Source organism: Pseudophryne corroboree, chromosome 4 (genome assembly GCF_028390025.1).
Source record: "Pseudophryne corroboree isolate aPseCor3 chromosome 4, aPseCor3.hap2, whole genome shotgun sequence".
Taxonomy (NCBI): Eukaryota; Metazoa; Chordata; class Amphibia; order Anura; family Myobatrachidae; genus Pseudophryne; species Pseudophryne corroboree.
In genome coordinates this window covers 396842046-396861342 of record NC_086447.1, presented here as the reverse complement: position 1 = coordinate 396861342, position 19297 = coordinate 396842046, and the positions used below count along the sequence as shown (strand labels likewise).

The 19297-nt window shown below is 44.2% G+C and overlaps 1 protein-coding gene, 1 non-coding gene and 1 pseudogene across 2 annotated transcripts in view; all 3 read left to right on the top strand.

The window, feature by feature from the left end:
* The window catches only part of DST (dystonin), a 1076884-nt gene that overhangs the window by 773976 nt on the left and 283611 nt on the right, over positions 1–19297 (top strand). Inside the window, exons 48-51 of the mRNA XM_063919308.1 lie at positions 3367–3523; positions 3654–3780; positions 11699–11758; positions 18093–18325. Coding sequence (XP_063775378.1) covers positions 3367–3523; positions 3654–3780; positions 11699–11758; positions 18093–18325 — 577 coding nt within the window. The remainder of the gene's footprint in view (positions 1–3366; positions 3524–3653; positions 3781–11698; positions 11759–18092; positions 18326–19297) is intronic.
* On the top strand, positions 6568–6675 carry LOC134913574 (U5 spliceosomal RNA; annotated as a pseudogene).
* LOC134913488 (U5 spliceosomal RNA) lies at positions 8294–8408 on the top strand. The gene has a single exon (XR_010177242.1). It is a non-coding gene; the product is annotated as a U5 spliceosomal RNA (small nuclear RNA).

The window sequence follows — 19297 nt, the reverse complement described above, 5'->3', positions numbered from 1 at the left end:
TACTAAAGGGCCGCAGATTCGGCATTCAGGACTGGGTCCTGGTGACCACGGATGCCAGCCTGAGAGGCTGGGGAGCAGTCACACAGGGAAAAAATTTTCCAGAGAGTGTGATCAAGTCTGGAGACTTCTCTCCACATAAATATACTGGAGCTAAGGGCAATTTACAATGTTCTAAGCTTAGCAAGACCTCTGCTTCAAGGTCAGCCGGTATTGATCCAGTGGGACAACATCACGGCAGTCGCCCACGTAAACAGACAGGGCGGCACAAGAAGCAGGAGGGCAATGGCAGAAACTGCAAGGATTCTTCGCTGGGCGAAAAATCATGTGATAGCACTGTCAGCAGTGTTCATTCCGGGAGTGGACAACTGGGAAGCAGACTTCCTCAGCAGGCACGACCTCCACCCGGGAGAGTGGGGACTTCATCGGGAAGTATTCCACATGATTGTGAACCGTTGGGAAAGACCAAAGGTGGACATGATGGCGTCCCGCCTGAACAAAAAACTGGACAGGTATTGCGCCAGGTCAAGAGACCCTCAAGCAATAGCTGTGGACGTTCTGGTAACACCGTGGGTGTACCAGTCGGTGTATGTGTTCCCTCCTCTGCTTCTCATAACCAAGGTACTGAGAATTATAAGACGTAGAGGAGTAAGAACTATACTCGTGGCTCCGGATTGGCCAAGAAGGACGTGGCACCCGGAACTTCAAGAAATGCTCACAGAGGACTCATGGCCTCTGCCGCTAAGAAGGGACTTGCTTCAGCAAGTACCAGGTCTGTTCCAAGACTTACCGCGGCTGCGTTTGACGGCATGGCGGTGGAACGCCAGATCCTAAGGGAAAAAGGCATTCCGGAAGAGGTCATTCCTACCCTGGTCAAAACCAGGAAGGAGGTGACCGCAAAACATTATCACCACATGTGGCGAAAATATGTTGCGTGGTGTGAGGCCAGGAAGGCCCCACGAAGAAATTTCAACTCGGTCGATTCCTGCATTTCCTGCAAACAGGAGGAGTGGCCTCAAATTGGGGTCCATTAAGGTTCAAATTTCGGCCCTGTCAATTTTCTTCCAGAAAGAATTGGCTTCAGTTCCTGAAGTCCAGAAGTTTGTCAAGGGAGTATTGCATATACAACCCCCTTTTTGTGCCTCCAGTGGCACTGTGGGATCTCAACGTAGTTCTGGGATTCCTCAAATCACATTTTAAACCGCTCAAATCTGTGGATTTGAAATATCTCACATGAAAAGTGACCATGCTGTTGGCCCTGGCCTCGGCCAGGCGAGTGTCAGAATTGGCGGCTTTGTCTCACAAAAGCCATATCTGATTGTCCATTCGGACAGGGCAGAGCTGCGGACTCGTCCCCAGTTTCTTCCTAAGGTGGTGTCAGCGTTTCACCTGAACCAGCTTATTGTGGTACCTGCGGCTACTAGGGACTTGGAGGACTCCAAGTTGCTAGATGTTGTCAGGGCCCTGAAAATATAGGTTTCCAGGACGGCTGGAGTCAGGAAAACTGACTCGCTGTTATCCTGTATGCACCCAACAAACTGGGTGCTCTTGCTTCTAAGCAGACGATTGCTCGTTGGATTTGTAGCACATTTCAACTTGCACATTCTGTGGCAGGCCTGCCACAGCCTAAATCTGTCAAGGCCCATTCCACAAGGAAGGTGGGCTCATCCTTGGCGGCTGCCCGAGGGGTCTCGGCATTACAACTCTGCCGAGCAGCTACGTGGTCGGGGGAGAACACGTTTGTAAAATTCTACAAATTTGATACCCTGGCTAAAGAGGACCTGGAGTTCTCTCATTCGGTGCTGCAGAGTCATCCGCACTCTCCCGCCCGTTTGGGAGCTTTGGTATAATCCCCATGGTCCTGACGGAGTCCCCAGCATCCACTAGGACGTCAGAGAAAATAAGATTTTACTTACCGATAAATCTATTTCTCGTAGTCCGTAGTGGATGCTGGGCGCCCATCCCAAGTGCGGATTGTCTGCAATACTTGTACATAGTTATTGTTACAAAAATCGGGTTATTATTGTTGTGAGCCATCTTTTCAGAGGCTCCGCTGTTATCATGCTGTTAACTGGGTTCAGATCACAGGTTGTACAGTGTGATTGGTGTGGCTGGTATGAGTCTTACCCGGGATTCAAAATCCTTCCTTATTGTGTACGCTCGTCCGGGCACAGTATCCTAACTGAGGCTTGGAGGAGGGTCATAGGGGGAGGAGCCAGTGCACACCACCTGATCCTAAAGCTTTTACTTTTGTGCCCTGTCTCCTGCGGAGCCGCTATTCCCCATGGTCCTGACGGAGTCCCCAGCATCCACTACGGACTACGAGAAATAGATTTATCGGTAAGTAAAATCTTATTTTTTTTTACTCCTTTTTTGGGACTTTTTCATACTTTCCAATGCATGTGGACTGCGATTGGGAACGGTAACCTGTGCCGAGCGCAGCGAGGCACCTTCGCGAGGGGACTCGGTGCACTAATTGGGGTTCCCCATCACTTTATGCAGAAAACGACACACAAAAAAAGAAGAAGCCGGAAGTCATCATTTTCATGTGTCGACCTTTCACGTGTCGACCATTTTCATGTGTCAACCATTAGCCCATGTCGACCATGTCAGCGTCGACCAATAGTGGTCGAACTAATGAGTGTCGACCTTAACATTGTCGACCATTCATACCGGAACCGTTGAGGATCGGATAGCAGATCCTATATACAGATTTTCCAGCAGAAGGCATGCAGTTTTGACCCAGGGTGGGTAATTTCCAAAGCAGATGTTTCTGTTAGACTAACACTTAAACTTTGACTCTGTAAAATATTGAGCTCTTGATATTTGTGATGTATGCAGATTGTTTTGCAGTTTAGTTATTTTCTTATGTGCCAGATGATTGGTCAGTATGCTCCGATCTTTGTATCTTAGAGAAGAATACCATGCACCTCTGCATAAAAGCAACTTTACTTATAAAGCACACGTCCCAACTGTCTTGATTGCAGTGGGACAATCCCAATTTGCAAGCCTCAAACTATATATACTGCCACAAATATACTGTACATAGAAGTGGGAGGAGTTTCCTCCTAAGTAGGCTTTTTGGGGCAGTTTGGTGACCCGGAGGAGGCTTACTTTGTCCTGGCTTTCACATATGAAACTGTGTGAGATATGTGTAATGTCTAGCAGCAAAGCAAGGTGTGTGATATCACAATACAAGACTTTTCCCAGCACCACATCGATTTACTGTATTATTGATGACTCCCCTTGTGTTGTTCTGATGAGAACAATTAACCGTTTTTATTTGCTACTGCGCTGCTATTTATATTTGAGACAATAATTCTGACATGTTTGTATTTCATTAATGGTTTCTTGTAATTGCATAATCAGGGAAGAAGATGTTTCATCCTGCCAAAGCCAAATGGATTCTTTCCAGGCTTTAGTTCACGCTTTAAAACACTGGTTCACCTTAGTGAATGATAGAATTCCTGCAACAACACTCACACTGTGTTTGGAAGATCTGTCTAAACATTTCAATGACATGAAGGTATGTTCCCATAAATGCTAGACTGCAGCATAGTGTTTTAAAGAGTGTTATAAAATATACCTTTTAAACATATTTTCAGTAGAATGTGATGCAAATATACATTTAAAACATTTATGTTTTGTATTTTCAGATTTTACAGGAAGAGTGGACACAAAAAGGACAAGAGGTTGAGAAAGTAAACAGTAAAGGGACAGCACTTTGTAGCTTGATTAACGCTGTCACCTCCCCTGCTAAATCTAGATCAGCTGTCAAATCAGGTATTCCATCTTATGTACGCTATAATATAAAGCACATCACCCAGGTTGATCTGTCTCTACTGTGCTAAGATATACTATAAATTAGGGAGCGTGCATGTGAAAACCACATATCCATCTAAGAGGGATCCACCCTACTTGTGAATGGACAACTAGTGAGCTTGGAGTCACAATGTCAGTTTAAGGCTGTTGGATATTGAAGTGTGGCTTCGGAAAATGGAAATACATGAAATATCAACAAGGCAGCGGAGGTGAAAGAGCCAAAAGCACCCTAAGGGGGCTATTCAATTGTTGGACAAATTGTTAGCCCCCACGGGCGTCTACCAGAGCTATTCAAATGTTGCTCCTATCAGACGCCCATTAGCCACAGCAGTCACATTATAGCTCGCACCTCCGGAGGCTGCAAGCTGAAATGTGTGAAAAGTCAGCTGTTTGTGCGACTAAATAGGACTTTTTCCCATCATGCCCATTAGTTCAGATGAGTTTTGCCGCTTTGCACGGCTAAACCCTGTGTAACTGGTTGCGATAAGCGCAGTAATTAAAGGGTGTCCAAAACAATTGAATAGCAACAATGGGCGCCCTTTAATTATCGCTAAAGACAAACATTTGAATAGCCCCCAAAGTATCTCCTCACTCAGATGCCGTGCCCCATTTCTCCTCTTCTTACCTTGTATAGAACAAGCAGGGGATAGATGGAGAGTGGCATCTTTTGCGTCTGTGTTAGAATGGAAATGGACTAATGCAAGATGGCAGCGTCTCAGGTAAAAAGCTGTCAGCTTCTATTCCTCCATGTCAGCTGCCAGCACCGGATGTGGGAGCATTGTGTGGAAAACACTGAATGAGTGACATTATCAGTGTTGTACACGCTCACCAAATCTTGGCACCCTAATATATTGATGGCATACAATGGGCATATAATATGGAGCTGTTGCAATAAACAATAATAATGGTGGATACAAAGACAGAAGCTTGAGACATACTGTATATTCATGAAATATAACTAGAACAATACCATTTCTTTTTCATCCACTAGGGGTCACTGGAGTACTCTTGGGATATGGACGGGCGGAGCCGAACAAAGGCACTGAATATTCAAATTTAGGACCCTCCCACCCCTCCATATCCCCGAGTACCTCAGTGTACTATCTCAGTGTTTTTTCGGTGCTCACAGCACGAACATCGGCTTGTGGTATAGCCACACTTGGATTTTTATTTTTATTTTTATTTTTACACTTAGCACATCCCTTCCCAGTTTCTGGAAAAACATGGGTCCGGGATAGTGCCGCTGCACGGGCAGCGCATGGCGTGTCGGTCCTCACAAAGAGCACCCTCACAGCCACAGACAGCATGGCGTGTCGGTCCTCACAAAGAGCACCCTCACGGCCACAGACAGCACTGCTTCTACAAACAGCAGCCAGGACTAGAGAGCTGGACGGGCTTGCAAGAAGCCGTCGCAGCCATAGATCACTGGAAGCTGACTGGAGCTGGACGGAGCTTACAGACATAGAAGCCCCGTCACAGCCAGGACTACAGAGCTGACGGAGCTTACAGAAGGCCGTTGCAGCCATGAGTCACACCACTGCAGCTGGCCGGAGCTTATACAGAAAGTCCCGTCACAGCCAGAAGTTACAGAAAGGTAGGCTGGGGAGCGGGGCGGTCAGCGCAGGCTGCCGCCCCGCTATGTGTGGGTTAAGGTGCAGTAGGTTAATACAATACAGCTCCGTCCCGCCGCACAGCAGGGGGAGCTCATACCCGCCAAGCCAGCCACTACCTTCTGAGGAGACAAGCCGTCCCCCGGCAGCCGCCAACTCCGTCCTGCCGCATAGCACGGGGAGATCAGACGACGCTAAACAGCCGCTATGTATCAAGACGGGGTCATCAAACGCCCGTCCCAGCGCTCCGGTCGCCGCCAAGCTCCCTCCTGCCGCACAGCAGGGGGAGATCATACGAAGCAGCTGCTCCGTCTGACATCAGGCCGCCCGTCCCAGCGCTCCGGTAGCCGCCAGCTCCGTCCTGCCGCACACTGGGCTCCGTACGGCTGCACAGCAGGTAAGCCATACTTAGTACCAGTATGACCGCCGCTCCGTCCCGGCCTGCATACACAAATGCCAGGGCAGGCTTCCAACACGGCCGCCCAGCTACGTCCGGCCGCCCATCAGTCTCAGTACAGAGACGATCACAAGTGCAGGCTTCCCGCAGATGATCATAGGGGGGGAAGAGGCACGGTGGAAGCTGGCGGATATATGACCAGCTGGGTATATATATATATATATATATATCTATCACAGATATAAGCTTGTTACCGGTACTGACAGTAATAATTGAACTATATTACTGGCTGTGATTTTCAGAGTTGAACCTATATTAATGGCTGCGATTAACAAGGCGAGGGAGCCTATATTAATATATTAATATTAATGTCTGGTGTGATAATGGCCTATCAGCTTATGTATATATTTATTCATAGAACAGTTGTAACCGTCCTGTGGTTATACTGTATAATAACCTATACGGAAAGGTCAGCATGGCAAAGGGGCCATTTTAACCATGCTGCCTGTTGTTTTCCAGTTTGTGATTCTGGAACATTCCTGCCCTACATCTCTGAGCCACCAGAGGCGCAGGGGTGTTAGTGGGAATTTTTAATCAGCATAAGTAAGCCATGTAAACTGTTTTTCTACATGATTCTAGAACATTCCTGCCCTACATCTCTAAGCCACCAGAGGCGTAGGGGGGTTAGTAGGAATTTGGTTCGGGTTTCATAGGCCATGTGAACTGCTTTTCACATAAAGATTACTCTGTTTTTTCTTCACAGCGAATAAATCTTTTGTTTTTCCTAAAGATTTCCGTAGAGAGAATCAACCTTGAGTTAATATTATTTTGCTGTTCACCAATACAATATATATATATGACATGATAACGTCATAAGGCGTGCAATGGCTGTCCGTGGCCTATTGGGGTGTCTGTCTGCATAGCGAATAAGGCTCTAGTGCAGACTAAAAATAACATTGGCATCGGAGTCTCGGAAGTTATTCCGCCAGCTCTAACAAAAGACAGTTTTCCAAAGGAATTCCCTTTGGGTACCACAGTGTTTATTTAACTGGTCTTCTAATGTAATGCACGATTCTATGTCAAATCTCACACAGATAACTACGAGTGAGAAGGGTTCATTAGACCTGCACTCAGATAGTGCAGGGTTGTTGCCAACATACATTGCTAAATTACAGGGAGTCAAGGTCTCCATTGTTCCACTTAGTAGACTTTGACCACTATTTAATCGTTTACAATATGACGCCATCCGACATTGGTAAATGCGTCTGTGTCAAACATTATAAAGACCCATGAAACATTTGGGTCACTAGACATTACGGTTAAAAGAAGCTACAGAGTATATCTGTAAAGCTTCTAACGACGTTTCATCGTCGCCAGTTCAGCACAAGGCCACAGCTTGTTGGTCCTACATTTGATATTCAGCCGTTAATCGAAACGGAATTCTTGTGCCGGCATTTAATCCCTTTAGACTTCAGTTTTCAAGGCGGTGATACACACACTCACGCCTTGTAACGACAGGTCGCTACGGTCTGCAAGCCAGTAGTTTGATGACCTCTTTTCCAATTGTGGGAGCGCGTCTTTACATGTTACCTTTGCGGGGTTTCCAGACTTCAACAGGGACATGACTGCCTCTGTCGAACGGATTGGCAGGTAGCCATTTGGTTTCTACTGGGTTTCAGCTGTCTTTATAATACAGGCAGAGTCAGGGTGGCTTATTCCCCTCTGGTTGGGGGAACCAATCCATACAGCTCCGTCGCAGTTTCAATCAGCAAATCACTTACTGCAGTTTGAAAATGGATTTGCTGCGGGTAGTATTGACATATTGGAGCCACAAAATTGAATACTGGCATTTGATCTTCACAATGCGTATATACCCATTCCGGTTTGTTCATCACAGGTTTTAGCGTTTGCAATTCGCCACAACCATTAACCATTTCATGTCTACCGTTGCTTATCGCTTTGGGTATTTACCAAAAGTGATGTTGGGATGATAGCTCATCTCACATAAGAACTCTGTCTCAACAAAGTTCCTCTAACTTGCGCTACTAAGGTATACTGCGGTAGCAGATCAAGTTCGAAAACAATCGCATCTAATTCCGTCTAAACGATGTCAAGGCCTAGGTAAGATGATAAATACGGTAAATCAAAGACTTTTACCTACTACACCAGCAATAACAAATGTACGTCTAGTAATTAGTGCAAAGCACGCACACTAGCGGTACATTGGTGTATTCACCTATTAAGAATAACGATGGGTTTTTCAATTTAGTTCGCCACCCTTCACTCGCATTTCCCACAGAGGGAAAAGGGTGCATATACTCTGGACGACAGTCGCAGAGGGTCAGGATTTGTAGTTAAAATCAGCAACAAAGGTTCTAAAACACGACAGATTGCTGTCGATATATGTCCTAGAACTCTGTGCATTTTACAATGCTATACATGATTCGCTTTCAGTCGGACCAGGTATATACTCTGGTTTCTCTTCAGGACGAATAAATCTTTCGCCTTGTACTAAAGATTGCTGTGGAGAGGAACAACCATGAGTTTCATGTAAATTTTTGATGCCTGTCTCACGCTGGCCTTAAGCAGTCAAACAAGGCAACGGCAGTTGCATACACAACAACCAGTGAGAACCAAGTAGCCGCATGGCAATGCGGCAGGTAACTCAAATCCTCAATGGCTCAGAACACCATTATGTGAAAATGTCAAGAGATCATTATGTGAGTGGACATCTGTTAGACAGAGGATCTCACCCGTCAGGATTTGGATCCTGAAAACTGGACATTAAATCTAGAGGTGTTTCATATGTGAGTCCACAGAAGGGGGTTACCCTCAAGTATACATGATGGCATCTCGCCACAATTACGAAAGCTCAGTATGTGTACAAAACAGATCACAAGGGCAGTGGCGGTGGAGTCTCTCACATTCATGTGGTCATTCAGCATCGTGTATCTGGCTCCACCATTTTCCGCTGCTCTCTCCGTTGTCAAAACGGATCATAAGACAGTTTGTCACAGTCATACTGGTGGTATCTCATGGGTTTCGGAGAAGTTTGCTTCTCGAATTTTCAAGGAATACTTGCACACGATCTTGGCCCGCTCATAATACGTCCAACCTGTTACATCAGGGAACGTTAGTTTACCCATAGTTACCTATGTACCTATTATCTAAGTACCGCAGCTGCGGTTGACGGGGTGAGGGTTCAGACCGCCCTCTTAAGAAATTGAGCATTACAGTATCGGTTATACTAACCATGTTACGAAATAGTAAGCCGTTTACGGCAGCTCATTTTTACAAAATTTCGTGTGCTTACATAGGTTGTAAACCTCGGAAGTTCCAACATCATCCTTCAAGTAACCCGTATTCTGTTAAACGGGGTGGGATGGAAAACTGCGTGGATCTGCACGAAGAGTGCAGGTATCTGTGTGGTAAACTTATTTTCAAAGACGTTTGCTTCTGTTTGCGTCTGTACACATCTTTCTACAAGGTGTCATCAAAGTTCACACTCTATTTCTCCCACCTACAGCGCCAGGCGACTTGAAGTTGGGTTCAGATTTCTTACAGTTTTCATATTTTGAACCCTTCAACAAATGGGAATTAAGTTTCTCACTTTGGGAAAACATTTTTCTTCTAGCCTTGGCTTCGGCAAGGGTTCTGTTTTCATATTTGGGTGCCTTGTATTCCAAGCCACCGTATTTCAGTTTTCTCATGACAAAGCAGATCTTCGGACGAATCACGCTTTCGTATTCTTCACATCAATGTACCAATAGGGGTTCCTGTGTGGACAGCACATTCTAGAATTCTGAATGTGGTACACGCATTACGCGTTTATATATGTCCCGAACGTCAACAGTACGTGATATGAATACGTTGTTTGTTCTCTATGATACTGCCAACTGGGGTTAGCCAGTTTCTCAGCAGACATTATCCAGTTGGGTAATAATAATGACTACAAGTCAGGCTTACTTTAAGGCTAGGTTACAATCGCCTACGTCAGTAATAACTCATCCCACAGGTTCTGTGGGAATGTCAGACCCAGTGGGTCGTGGAGTGTCTAAAACGCGGCTATATAGCCTTCATGTGCACCATGTTGGTGCACGTTTACACGTTATAAATGGGGCGCCATCAGCATCTAGCCTTGGGCTGCCTACTGTTACAAGTATCAAACAGCTCTCCCGCCCACGAGGGAAGCTTTGGTACGTCCCAAGAGTACTCCAGTGACCCCTAGTGGATGAAAAAGAAAATAGGATTTTGGTACTTACCAGGTAAATCCTTTTCTTTGAATCCATAGGGGGCACTGGACGCCCACCCAGAGCAGTTTACCTGGGTTGTTTTAAGCTCAAGGGAGCTTAGGGTAACAAGTTTTACTTGATTGATATTAAGCTCAGAGGAGCTTATGGTAACACATTTTCACCGATTGGTTCAAATTATAAAGTTCTATCGGTTATGGCGTCAACTGTTTAGTTGACAGTAAGGTTATGGGTCAACATTGTTGTTGTCCGTTATGTATAGGTATTCTCCATTGTCAACCTCTCTATATCGTTCCTGTTCGCTCAGTAAAAAACACTGAGATAGTACACTGAGGTACTCGGGGATATGGAGGGGTGGGAGGGTCCTAAATTTGAATATTCAGTGCCTTTGTTCGGCTCCGCCCGTCCATATCCCAAGAGTACTCCAGTGCCCCCTATGGATTCAAAGAAAAGGATTTACCTGGTAAGTACCAAAATCCTATTTTTTCATCTAGCAGTACAAATGACTTATAAACCAAAACAGTGAATGCCATCAGTGAAGAACAACAATTTACGGTAGTGAGAAAAAGCTGAAGGGAGAGTAGGAAGGGTTGGGAAGGAAAGAAGTGGAAAGGGGGAGGTATCTAAAGAAAGGAAGAGGGAATAATATGGGTATTTGTCACTGTGGGGTCATATAATAAAGTGCACTAGCTGGGGATCACGGCTGAAATGCTCCCACAGTAAAATAACTTTGGGGTAGGATAAGGTGGAAAAGGGTGGGTAGAATGTCATTTGGTGGAGAATATGATATCATTGTGGCCTTGGAAAAGTTATGGGGACAGATTGAATTAAGGGCCTTATTCAGATTTGTTAGCAAATCAAAACAGTAAGCAATTTGGCAAAACCATGTTGCACTGCATATGGGGCAGATGTAACATGTGCAGAGAGAGTTAGATTTGGGTGTCTTCAAACTGAAATCTAAATTGCAGTGTAGAAATTAAGCAGCCTGTTTTTACCCTGCACAGAAACAATATAACCCATCCAAATCTAACTCTCTCTGCACATGTTATATCTGCCCCACCTGCAGTGCACTTGGTTTTGCCCAATTGCTTACTTTTCTGGTTTGCTAACAAACCTGAATAACCCCCCGCTTTCAGGTGTCTTCACGCATCAACTCACAGAAGGCTAATTCTACACGCTGCTTATGGAGGTATCGGCTGAGTCAACCTACTGTAATTAGCTGACAGATGTGCAACAACAGCTAGCCTTTAATTGAATCCGCTCCAGTGTTTCTTGAAAATATGAGAGAAAACATAATAATGATAGCAGCCATATGCTGCATATTTTGCTATATATCATAGCAAGACTAAGCAAATACTAAGATCACAGTGTCTTTTAGATGTGTTTCTACTTAATTTTATATGTACAGCATTTACTGTTCATTAGGGTCATTTTACATATATGTAAAACAGTCTCTGCGATTTGCACACAAAGTAGACATTTTCTTTTCTCTTCTTACAGCTCTCCTCCATTCATTTGCATTTAATTACTTGCCTTACTAATCTTTAGTATCCATCTCTGTTTATGTTCTGTGGTGTGTTCTCAAGCCTATGTTTCTCACAGTGTATGTCCTTGGCTTATAGGGAGGAGCTTAGTCAATGGTGCTGCGTCACCTGCTGTAAAGGAGAATTTAACCAATAAAGGTAAGTGACTCCACAAAGATGGCAGTATTGCAATCTCAGAGATGGCACGATAGAGACTTTATAATACATGAGGATAATAGCATTCCAGGAAACGTGGGGTGCTGAGGGTTACTCAGATGTCCGTTGTTCACACAGATGATCCAATGTTGCATCTTCGCACGCAGCAGCGGATCACAGAAGCCAGCAGTGGACGTCTGTTTACTCAAGACTCCTCTTGCGGCTTTTGCATAATTCCGCACAGCTTATGTTTACAAAGAATTAGCGCCCACCTCTGAACTGGCCCCTAAAGGTGCACAAGCACAAATACTTTTACAGTGAAATGCAGGGAAAGATTGAATCTTGTGTGATGAGACAAAGGGCCGTAGAGTGTGTACCATCTGCGATTCCATGACATCACATGTGCTGAACCAGCCCCCAGCGCATGTCACAGAAGGCGCAATAAGAATGAAATCAGTTGGAGGGGTCAGTACACAGACAATCAGAAGCAGCTAGATGCATTGTCAGCAGCAGCACTATATCAAAAATGACATATGAATTTATCCGTACATGTTGTAGGTGTACATACTTATAAAGGGACATACTTTGCACCATTGGGCTTATACTGGAAAGTTTGTTGATAGGGGCAGTTACATGCATGTAATAAAAATCATTGAGCACAAAGGGACACATGTAATGACGACAATGCTGATGTCCCCTCACTCTCATGAATAGTTTAAGACATAAAGGAGTGTAAACCAGTCAGTATCTTAGGAGAACAGCTGAAGGTTGCAATGAATTAAGGGGGTGGTTTTAAAGTACTGTAGGTTGGATTATCTGACGATTTGCAACACTACAGTAAGAGTAGATTGCTTTTATGAGGGGTTTCAGTGGTCGTAGAGTCTGTGTGTGCTTTCATTGTGGCTGATGGACAAGAAGGGGCATTTTCGCTTATACGATAGCCAATGTTGTGGTTTGCATTTCTGTGAAATTAACATATTTGCTTTCTTGTGCACAACACTAGATGGAGCTGCTGTCACATCTTGATGAATTGAGTGTAAATGATCAAAAACAAAACTGAATCAGACTTTCAAAAGTTTTAGTGTTTCGATCAAAGCATAGTCATTTGTCCCATGAACAGTAATAATGGATAATTATTAGTAAGCTGCGGTAAATTTAGTTTCAGTTATGTTGAATATCAATAATAATAATCTGTAGGTTATCTCCTTGAAATGAGACTGCAGAGAGCAATGCTAATATTTAAGTTGTGAGCATTAAGGTGTGTATTTTATGATGTGGCCAATATTGGCCAGATCATACAATATATCATGCACATCGTCTAGTGTGTATGCACTAAGTCGCTGACTATGTGTGCTCCCACGTGCCGTCAGTGACATCCTCCGTCGGACCTGCTGTAGGTCCGATGGGCGACATTGCCAGCGAGGGCATGGCCCCCGCAACCGCCCCCCCCCCCCCCCACCCCTTCCCCGCTGTCGCTCATCGTATGCACTAGCCAATGCCGGGTCCTGTCGCTGACAACATCTCATTGGGTACACATCGTCTAGTGTGTACTCCGCTTTAGTATTCAGACTTGTAAAGTAGTATATTTTCTTTCGGAATAAATGGCATTAGAAAAGGGGTTTCCTTGTGGTACAGGATATCATTATGGGGTATATTCAACTGAAGTTGAAAGCTGCCGTCTGTCGAAAAGACGTCAGTTTTTCGACTTTTTTAGGTCGGAAGGGGTTCCGACCTACTGTATTCAATCTAACCCCAAATTATTCGACAAGCCGAGGAGTTCGACTTGTCGAAAAGCACGTGGATCAGCGGAATAGCTGCCGATCCGCGTGCTTGTGTCGAAAACGGGGTCAAAACCGACAGGTTTGGCCCCCTTTTCGACCATTTCAATTCGACTTTAAAAAAAGTCGAAGTGAGATGCGGGCGCAGAGACGGGGTGAGCCGCGCAAAGACGGGGAGAGCAGCGGATGTATCACAGCCGCCGCTCACAGCAGCGTCCACTCGGCTACAGCAAGCGAGACCTTGCTTGCTGGAGCCGGGTGGACACTGCCGTGAGCGGCGGCTGTGATGCGGGGGCAGTGAGAGGCAGAGACGGGAGGGAGGGGGGGCGCGGGCAGATGGGGGAGAGCCGCTGCTAAATAGCCGCTGCTGTAGCGCTGCTCTCCCCCGTCTGTCCGCGGATCTCCCCCGTCTAAGCTCCCACATCTCAATTCGACTTTTTTTAAAGTCGAATTGAGAATGCATTGAATAGCCCAGGTCGGAACCATTCCGACAAATGAATGTCGGAATGGATCCGACTTCAATTGAATATACCCCTATAACACTAGACCCTTTGAGACAGGACAAATTATGGTCCACCCAATTTTGTTTAAGTGCCCACCTCTCATTGCGGGAGATGTATCAAACCTTCTAAAGAGAACAAGGTAGAAGTAGCCCATGACAAACAATTTGCTTCTATAATTTATCAAGTACTTTTTATAAAATGATAGCTAGACACTGGTTTCTATTGGAAACGTCTCCACCTGTCCTCTTTAGAAGGCTTTGATACATCTCTCCCGTTGAGATGTTATATCTGAACATTCAACAACTAAATGATAAAATTAAGTTTAAACGAATAATTGTTTAATGCTTTTGGGTGGATAATGCAAACAAATGTAATAAATATAACATATTAACATGGCAGGATTGCGTAATATAACAGGGTCTCCTGATACGTGTCTCCGTGATCCCCTTTATTGCATACTTAACCACTCTCCTGAAATGTCTAGGATTCCATGAATTCCAGGATGTGCCCACAGACTAGGTCACTCTTCTGCATCCCGCCTACTTCCTTCCTCAGTGAATCGTGTCATTGTGGCTCCGCACATCTTTGTGATGCGATTTTGCAGCATTTCACAATGGGGCAGGACATGATGACACAAATTGTATCATCCCGCTCTCCTGGAGGGGAGTTAGACAAAGTGGGCAAGTTTGCTGTATGGGCAGCCCTGTTGGCAGGCAGTATCCAGCACAACTGTCATTTGGATTAGTTTCTTCTGCCTGAGCTAATATCCTGAGTTGTCTCTTTAGTTGGAGTGCAAGTTCACCAACATAATTTATGTACATAGAGCACATATTGTGCATCACCGTACAGTTAACAAAATATAAACAGAACAACATACAGATAAGGAGCAAGAGAAAAAATAGCATCAGTAAAAATCAATACATAAGAATACACAAATAGCACAAAGCTAACCTTTCCATGAGAAGATAGGAGGTAGAGAGGGCCATGTTCATGAGAGCTAACATTCAAAAGAGCAAGATATATTCTATGATTCCTAATGCTGCCACATATACCATAGTGCAGCCACAAGCAAGTGGCCCTAAATATAGCAGTGTTCCACAATGGAAAAATTGTTCTACTGAAAACTGTGCAGGTGGCTTTAAAAGGCAAAAGAAATGCCAACCTGTTCTAACTACTATTAACTGCAGATATTATTTTGGTGACTTTTACGATACACGGGAAGCATTTTAGTGACCCATACATAGAACATTTTAGTGACCTATGTATATTAAAGACTATTTTCCAAAGACCAATTTACAATGCAAAGGGGGCGTATTTATTAATATCAGTTCCTAGACCCAATAATAATACTTTATGTTCACTATTCATGGCAGTAAGACAATATGTATTGCCAGGATGTATTAATATACAGAATCAGAGAGAGAGGCTCTGAAAGAAGCCCATCTCTGCGATGTTTAATGCTGGGGATGCACACTACTGTCCAATCTGCTAAATAATTGTAGCGTGTATGTGGCTGACCAATCCGAAAATATCGATCAGTCAGGCATGCCAAATTGTCCAGAATGTCTCTCCTATGCAGTATTTTCTAAGTGTCTGGTCGTCCGCATTGGGCAGTGCATGGCGTGTCGCAGCCAACAGCAGACATTCCCCTCCTCCTTAACCTGGGAAGGAGCGGGGAATGTCTCTTTCCTGGGGACAGAGCGCCAATATCATGTGACATACACTGGGAGAGATCTCACAGTGTATAGTATGTCGCGGATATTGGCAGTGGCAGATAAAATGCCTGTCAGTTTAAAAGGCATTTTATATGCCCGTATATGCTCAGCATAAGAAGTTATATTATCTATCGGTCATTTCACTTCTAAATCAGAACTCTGCAGTGAAACTACACATGCCTGCTCTACTGAAACTCTCCCAGGAATTTCTGCATTATGTAGCCTGTAGGCTACAGTGGATAACGCCATCTGGTGATGGCGTTACCTGCCGTGGCCAGGTTGGAGAATGCTTTGCATTCTGTAGCTTGGGAATTCTGACAACCTTTATACAAAGAGAGCATTCCCCTTACTGATACACAATATTCCCAGTGGTCGGGATGCCGCAGTCAGAATACCAACTGTGACATCCCGATGTTCGGAATCCCGACAGGGGAAGGTAAGTATACTTACCTTCCTGCCCCCGGCAGCCTAACCACCCACCCTCCTGCAACCTAAACATAACTCTCCCGCCCGCAGCCTAACCCTAACCATTTGGTGGTGGTGCCGAACCCTAACCTCCTCTCCCTACAGCCTAAACCTATTCCCCTGCAGCCTAACCCTCTCTGGGTTGATGGTGCTTACTTTACCTTTCCCTTTTTTCCATCTGCAGTCCTGTATGGAGCTGCCATCAGTATGGTGGTCCAATTTTATTGGCTTGGGGGCCAGATGCCTAATGCAGAAAAAAGTAATATAGATTTCATTGCTAGATTTGTTTGCACCCTAAACATAGAAATATACTTTAGATTATACCTGTCACCCAAACACACTGTTGAGATATGCATTTTTTAGGGAGAATCAACATTTATGTCATAGCAGCTCATGTGTTCTCAGGGGATCAGAAGCATTACTGCATGTCTTCATGACTACATAGTCCATGTGCAGTACAGAGGTAATAGGTCACATTCACGTGATTATTTGTTCAGCTCACAAACACCTGATGTAGTTAGTGCAAGTGCATTTTAGGCAAAAGCTTCCATTATCCAAAGCTTACATTATTAGCTTACAATATCCACCATTATTTTCAGCCACACGTATAGCACTTGCGGCCCCATGAGTTTGGAAAGGCGAATCAGGGCTATTCACATGCAAGAGGAATACAGTCAAGATGTGTAGACATGCCTTGGCTAGCCCTTTTGGTTTTGTTGGTATTTTTCTTTAGTTTGATTCATGGCATCATGCAAAAGACAGGTCTTGATGATGCCATTTGCAGCAAATCACGTCATCTCCAAGGGGCCCTAGGACACAGACGTGTAGTGTGTGCAGAAAAACTTGTTGTGCTCTCCACCAGCACCAATATATTTTCTTGCTCAGCTGTGATAAGTGGAATCTGAGTAGACATGGTATGTGGGCACTGCCTTGAGCTGCAGCACATGTATGAGCGGGCACACGCAGCCCATTACATGTGCTCCTCTCATGAACACCCTCATTTCCACCACTATGTAAGTGTGACACACATGTAATGGGACAGTAGAAATATGAGTAGGTGACAGAGAAAGATGCAGGAAAAATAACATTAAGGAGAAAAGGAATGAGAGGCGAGGGAGAAAAATAATGTTTAAACTGTAGACGGAGAGCTGGAAAGTGTGTGAGAGAGATTATTGAATATAGAGAAAGGGAAACTGAGAAATGAGAAAAAGAAGAGTGAAATAGAAATGACTTAAAAAAAAAGAGAGAAGGGAAAAACTTTTGTGCAAAACAGCTTAAAGGTAACATGCTTGTGCTATAGACTTTATGATTACATGATGCTGTTAATTATAGACCGTAGTGGGGCCCCCTATCTCAACTGCCTGAAGTTTTAATCCAGGTCTGGGTGTACTCTCCCTGAAGTATGGGAGAACTCTCCCAAATTTGGGAGTCTCCCAGACATTCTGCGTGATGTATGAATGCTAGTCATTTGTAGTGTGACATAGAAAAACCTTTGCTTGGTGTAAGGGATAGGGATAGGCTTTCAGTGGAATCTACGAATGTATTGTGCAACCTGTAGCTAAGGAAGTGGTCCCTGAAATATATCACGTTTTCTACCAGTAAAATATATCACCCTTTTCTACCAATGCTACCAGTAAAATAGATGACATTGGTAAAAGTACAATACATTAAAAGCATTTGTCACATTTCATATTGTTCAATATTTGCTTTACTGTTGCCTATTAAACCATTTATATATTATTTCTCAAGTAACTACTTGAAAACTGTACATTTGTACAATCTGTAGAATTGTCATTTTGTTAAGTATGTTATTAAATGTATTTTTTCCCCTACTAATGACTATTGTTATACAACATTAATCTTTTATGCCTCCTAGAGCTGGCTGTTGTGCAGAAGGGGATGGTGGATGTGAATGAAGGCTATGACCATTTGGGGAATTTGCTAAAAGAAAAAGCCTGTAGGTTGGAAATGCAGATTTCTCAGCTGCAGCAAGTCCAGGAGGAAACTAACTCTGTGGTGCAATGGCTGAAGAAAATGCACACAACTGCTGCTACCTGGGAAGCTCCCACAGATAGGAAATCAGTACAAGCCCAAGTACAGCAACATAAGGTACTTTGGATTTAAACAGGTGGAATTGTATCAACATACTGTACAAACACATACTGTATATGCATTTCATTCTGCCCACCGTCATCACAGCTTATTCTGTCCACACTCATCACAGGTCATTCTACCCACACTCATCGCACGTTATTCTGCCCAGACTCATCCTGCCCAGTCTCATCACAGGTCATTCTACCCACACTCATCGCACGTTATTCTGCCCAGACTCATCGCAGCTCATTCTGCCCAGACTCATCACAGGTCATTCTACCCACACTCATCGCACGTCATTGTGCCCACACTCATCGCAGCTCATTCTGCCCACACTCATCGCAACTCATTCTGCCCACACTCATCGCAACTCATTCTGCCCACACTCATCGCAGGTCATTCTGCCCACACTCATCGCAGGTCATTCTTTTGAATTCAATAGTTTTTATTTGAATTTTCAAGTTTTCATTAACAATTCACACAAAAACAAACATAATACTACATACACACACAATATGCACATAAACAGCTGTACATATATAAGGCACATGGTACATCAAATGTATAGAATATCACATAAATCACGCATTCTCAGATGGTCTGCGTCTGAGAGTATCACATCCCAAACATAACACTTCTAAAACAGACAATGGAATAAGAATATATACAGCGCTATAAAAACTGGATATGGAAGAATAATAATAATCACAATTTATTATAAAAAAATTGTTGCAACAATTAAATTCATATATATAAAAACATTTTTTCTCTCTAATGAGAAAGTATCAAAACAGGGCAGGCACAGCAAGTTTGTTTGGTAAGTTACCACACGAGGAAGCCGGACATGATGCACTGGTAAGAGTCCCTGGAATTGTAGCCACAGTCCTGGGTGCAGTTTACAATGCTAGCAGATGGAGTCCAAATGCAGAGGCAGACCTTTATGTGCTTGATTCCGGACCAGAATGGGTCCTATTGAAAGCTGGATCT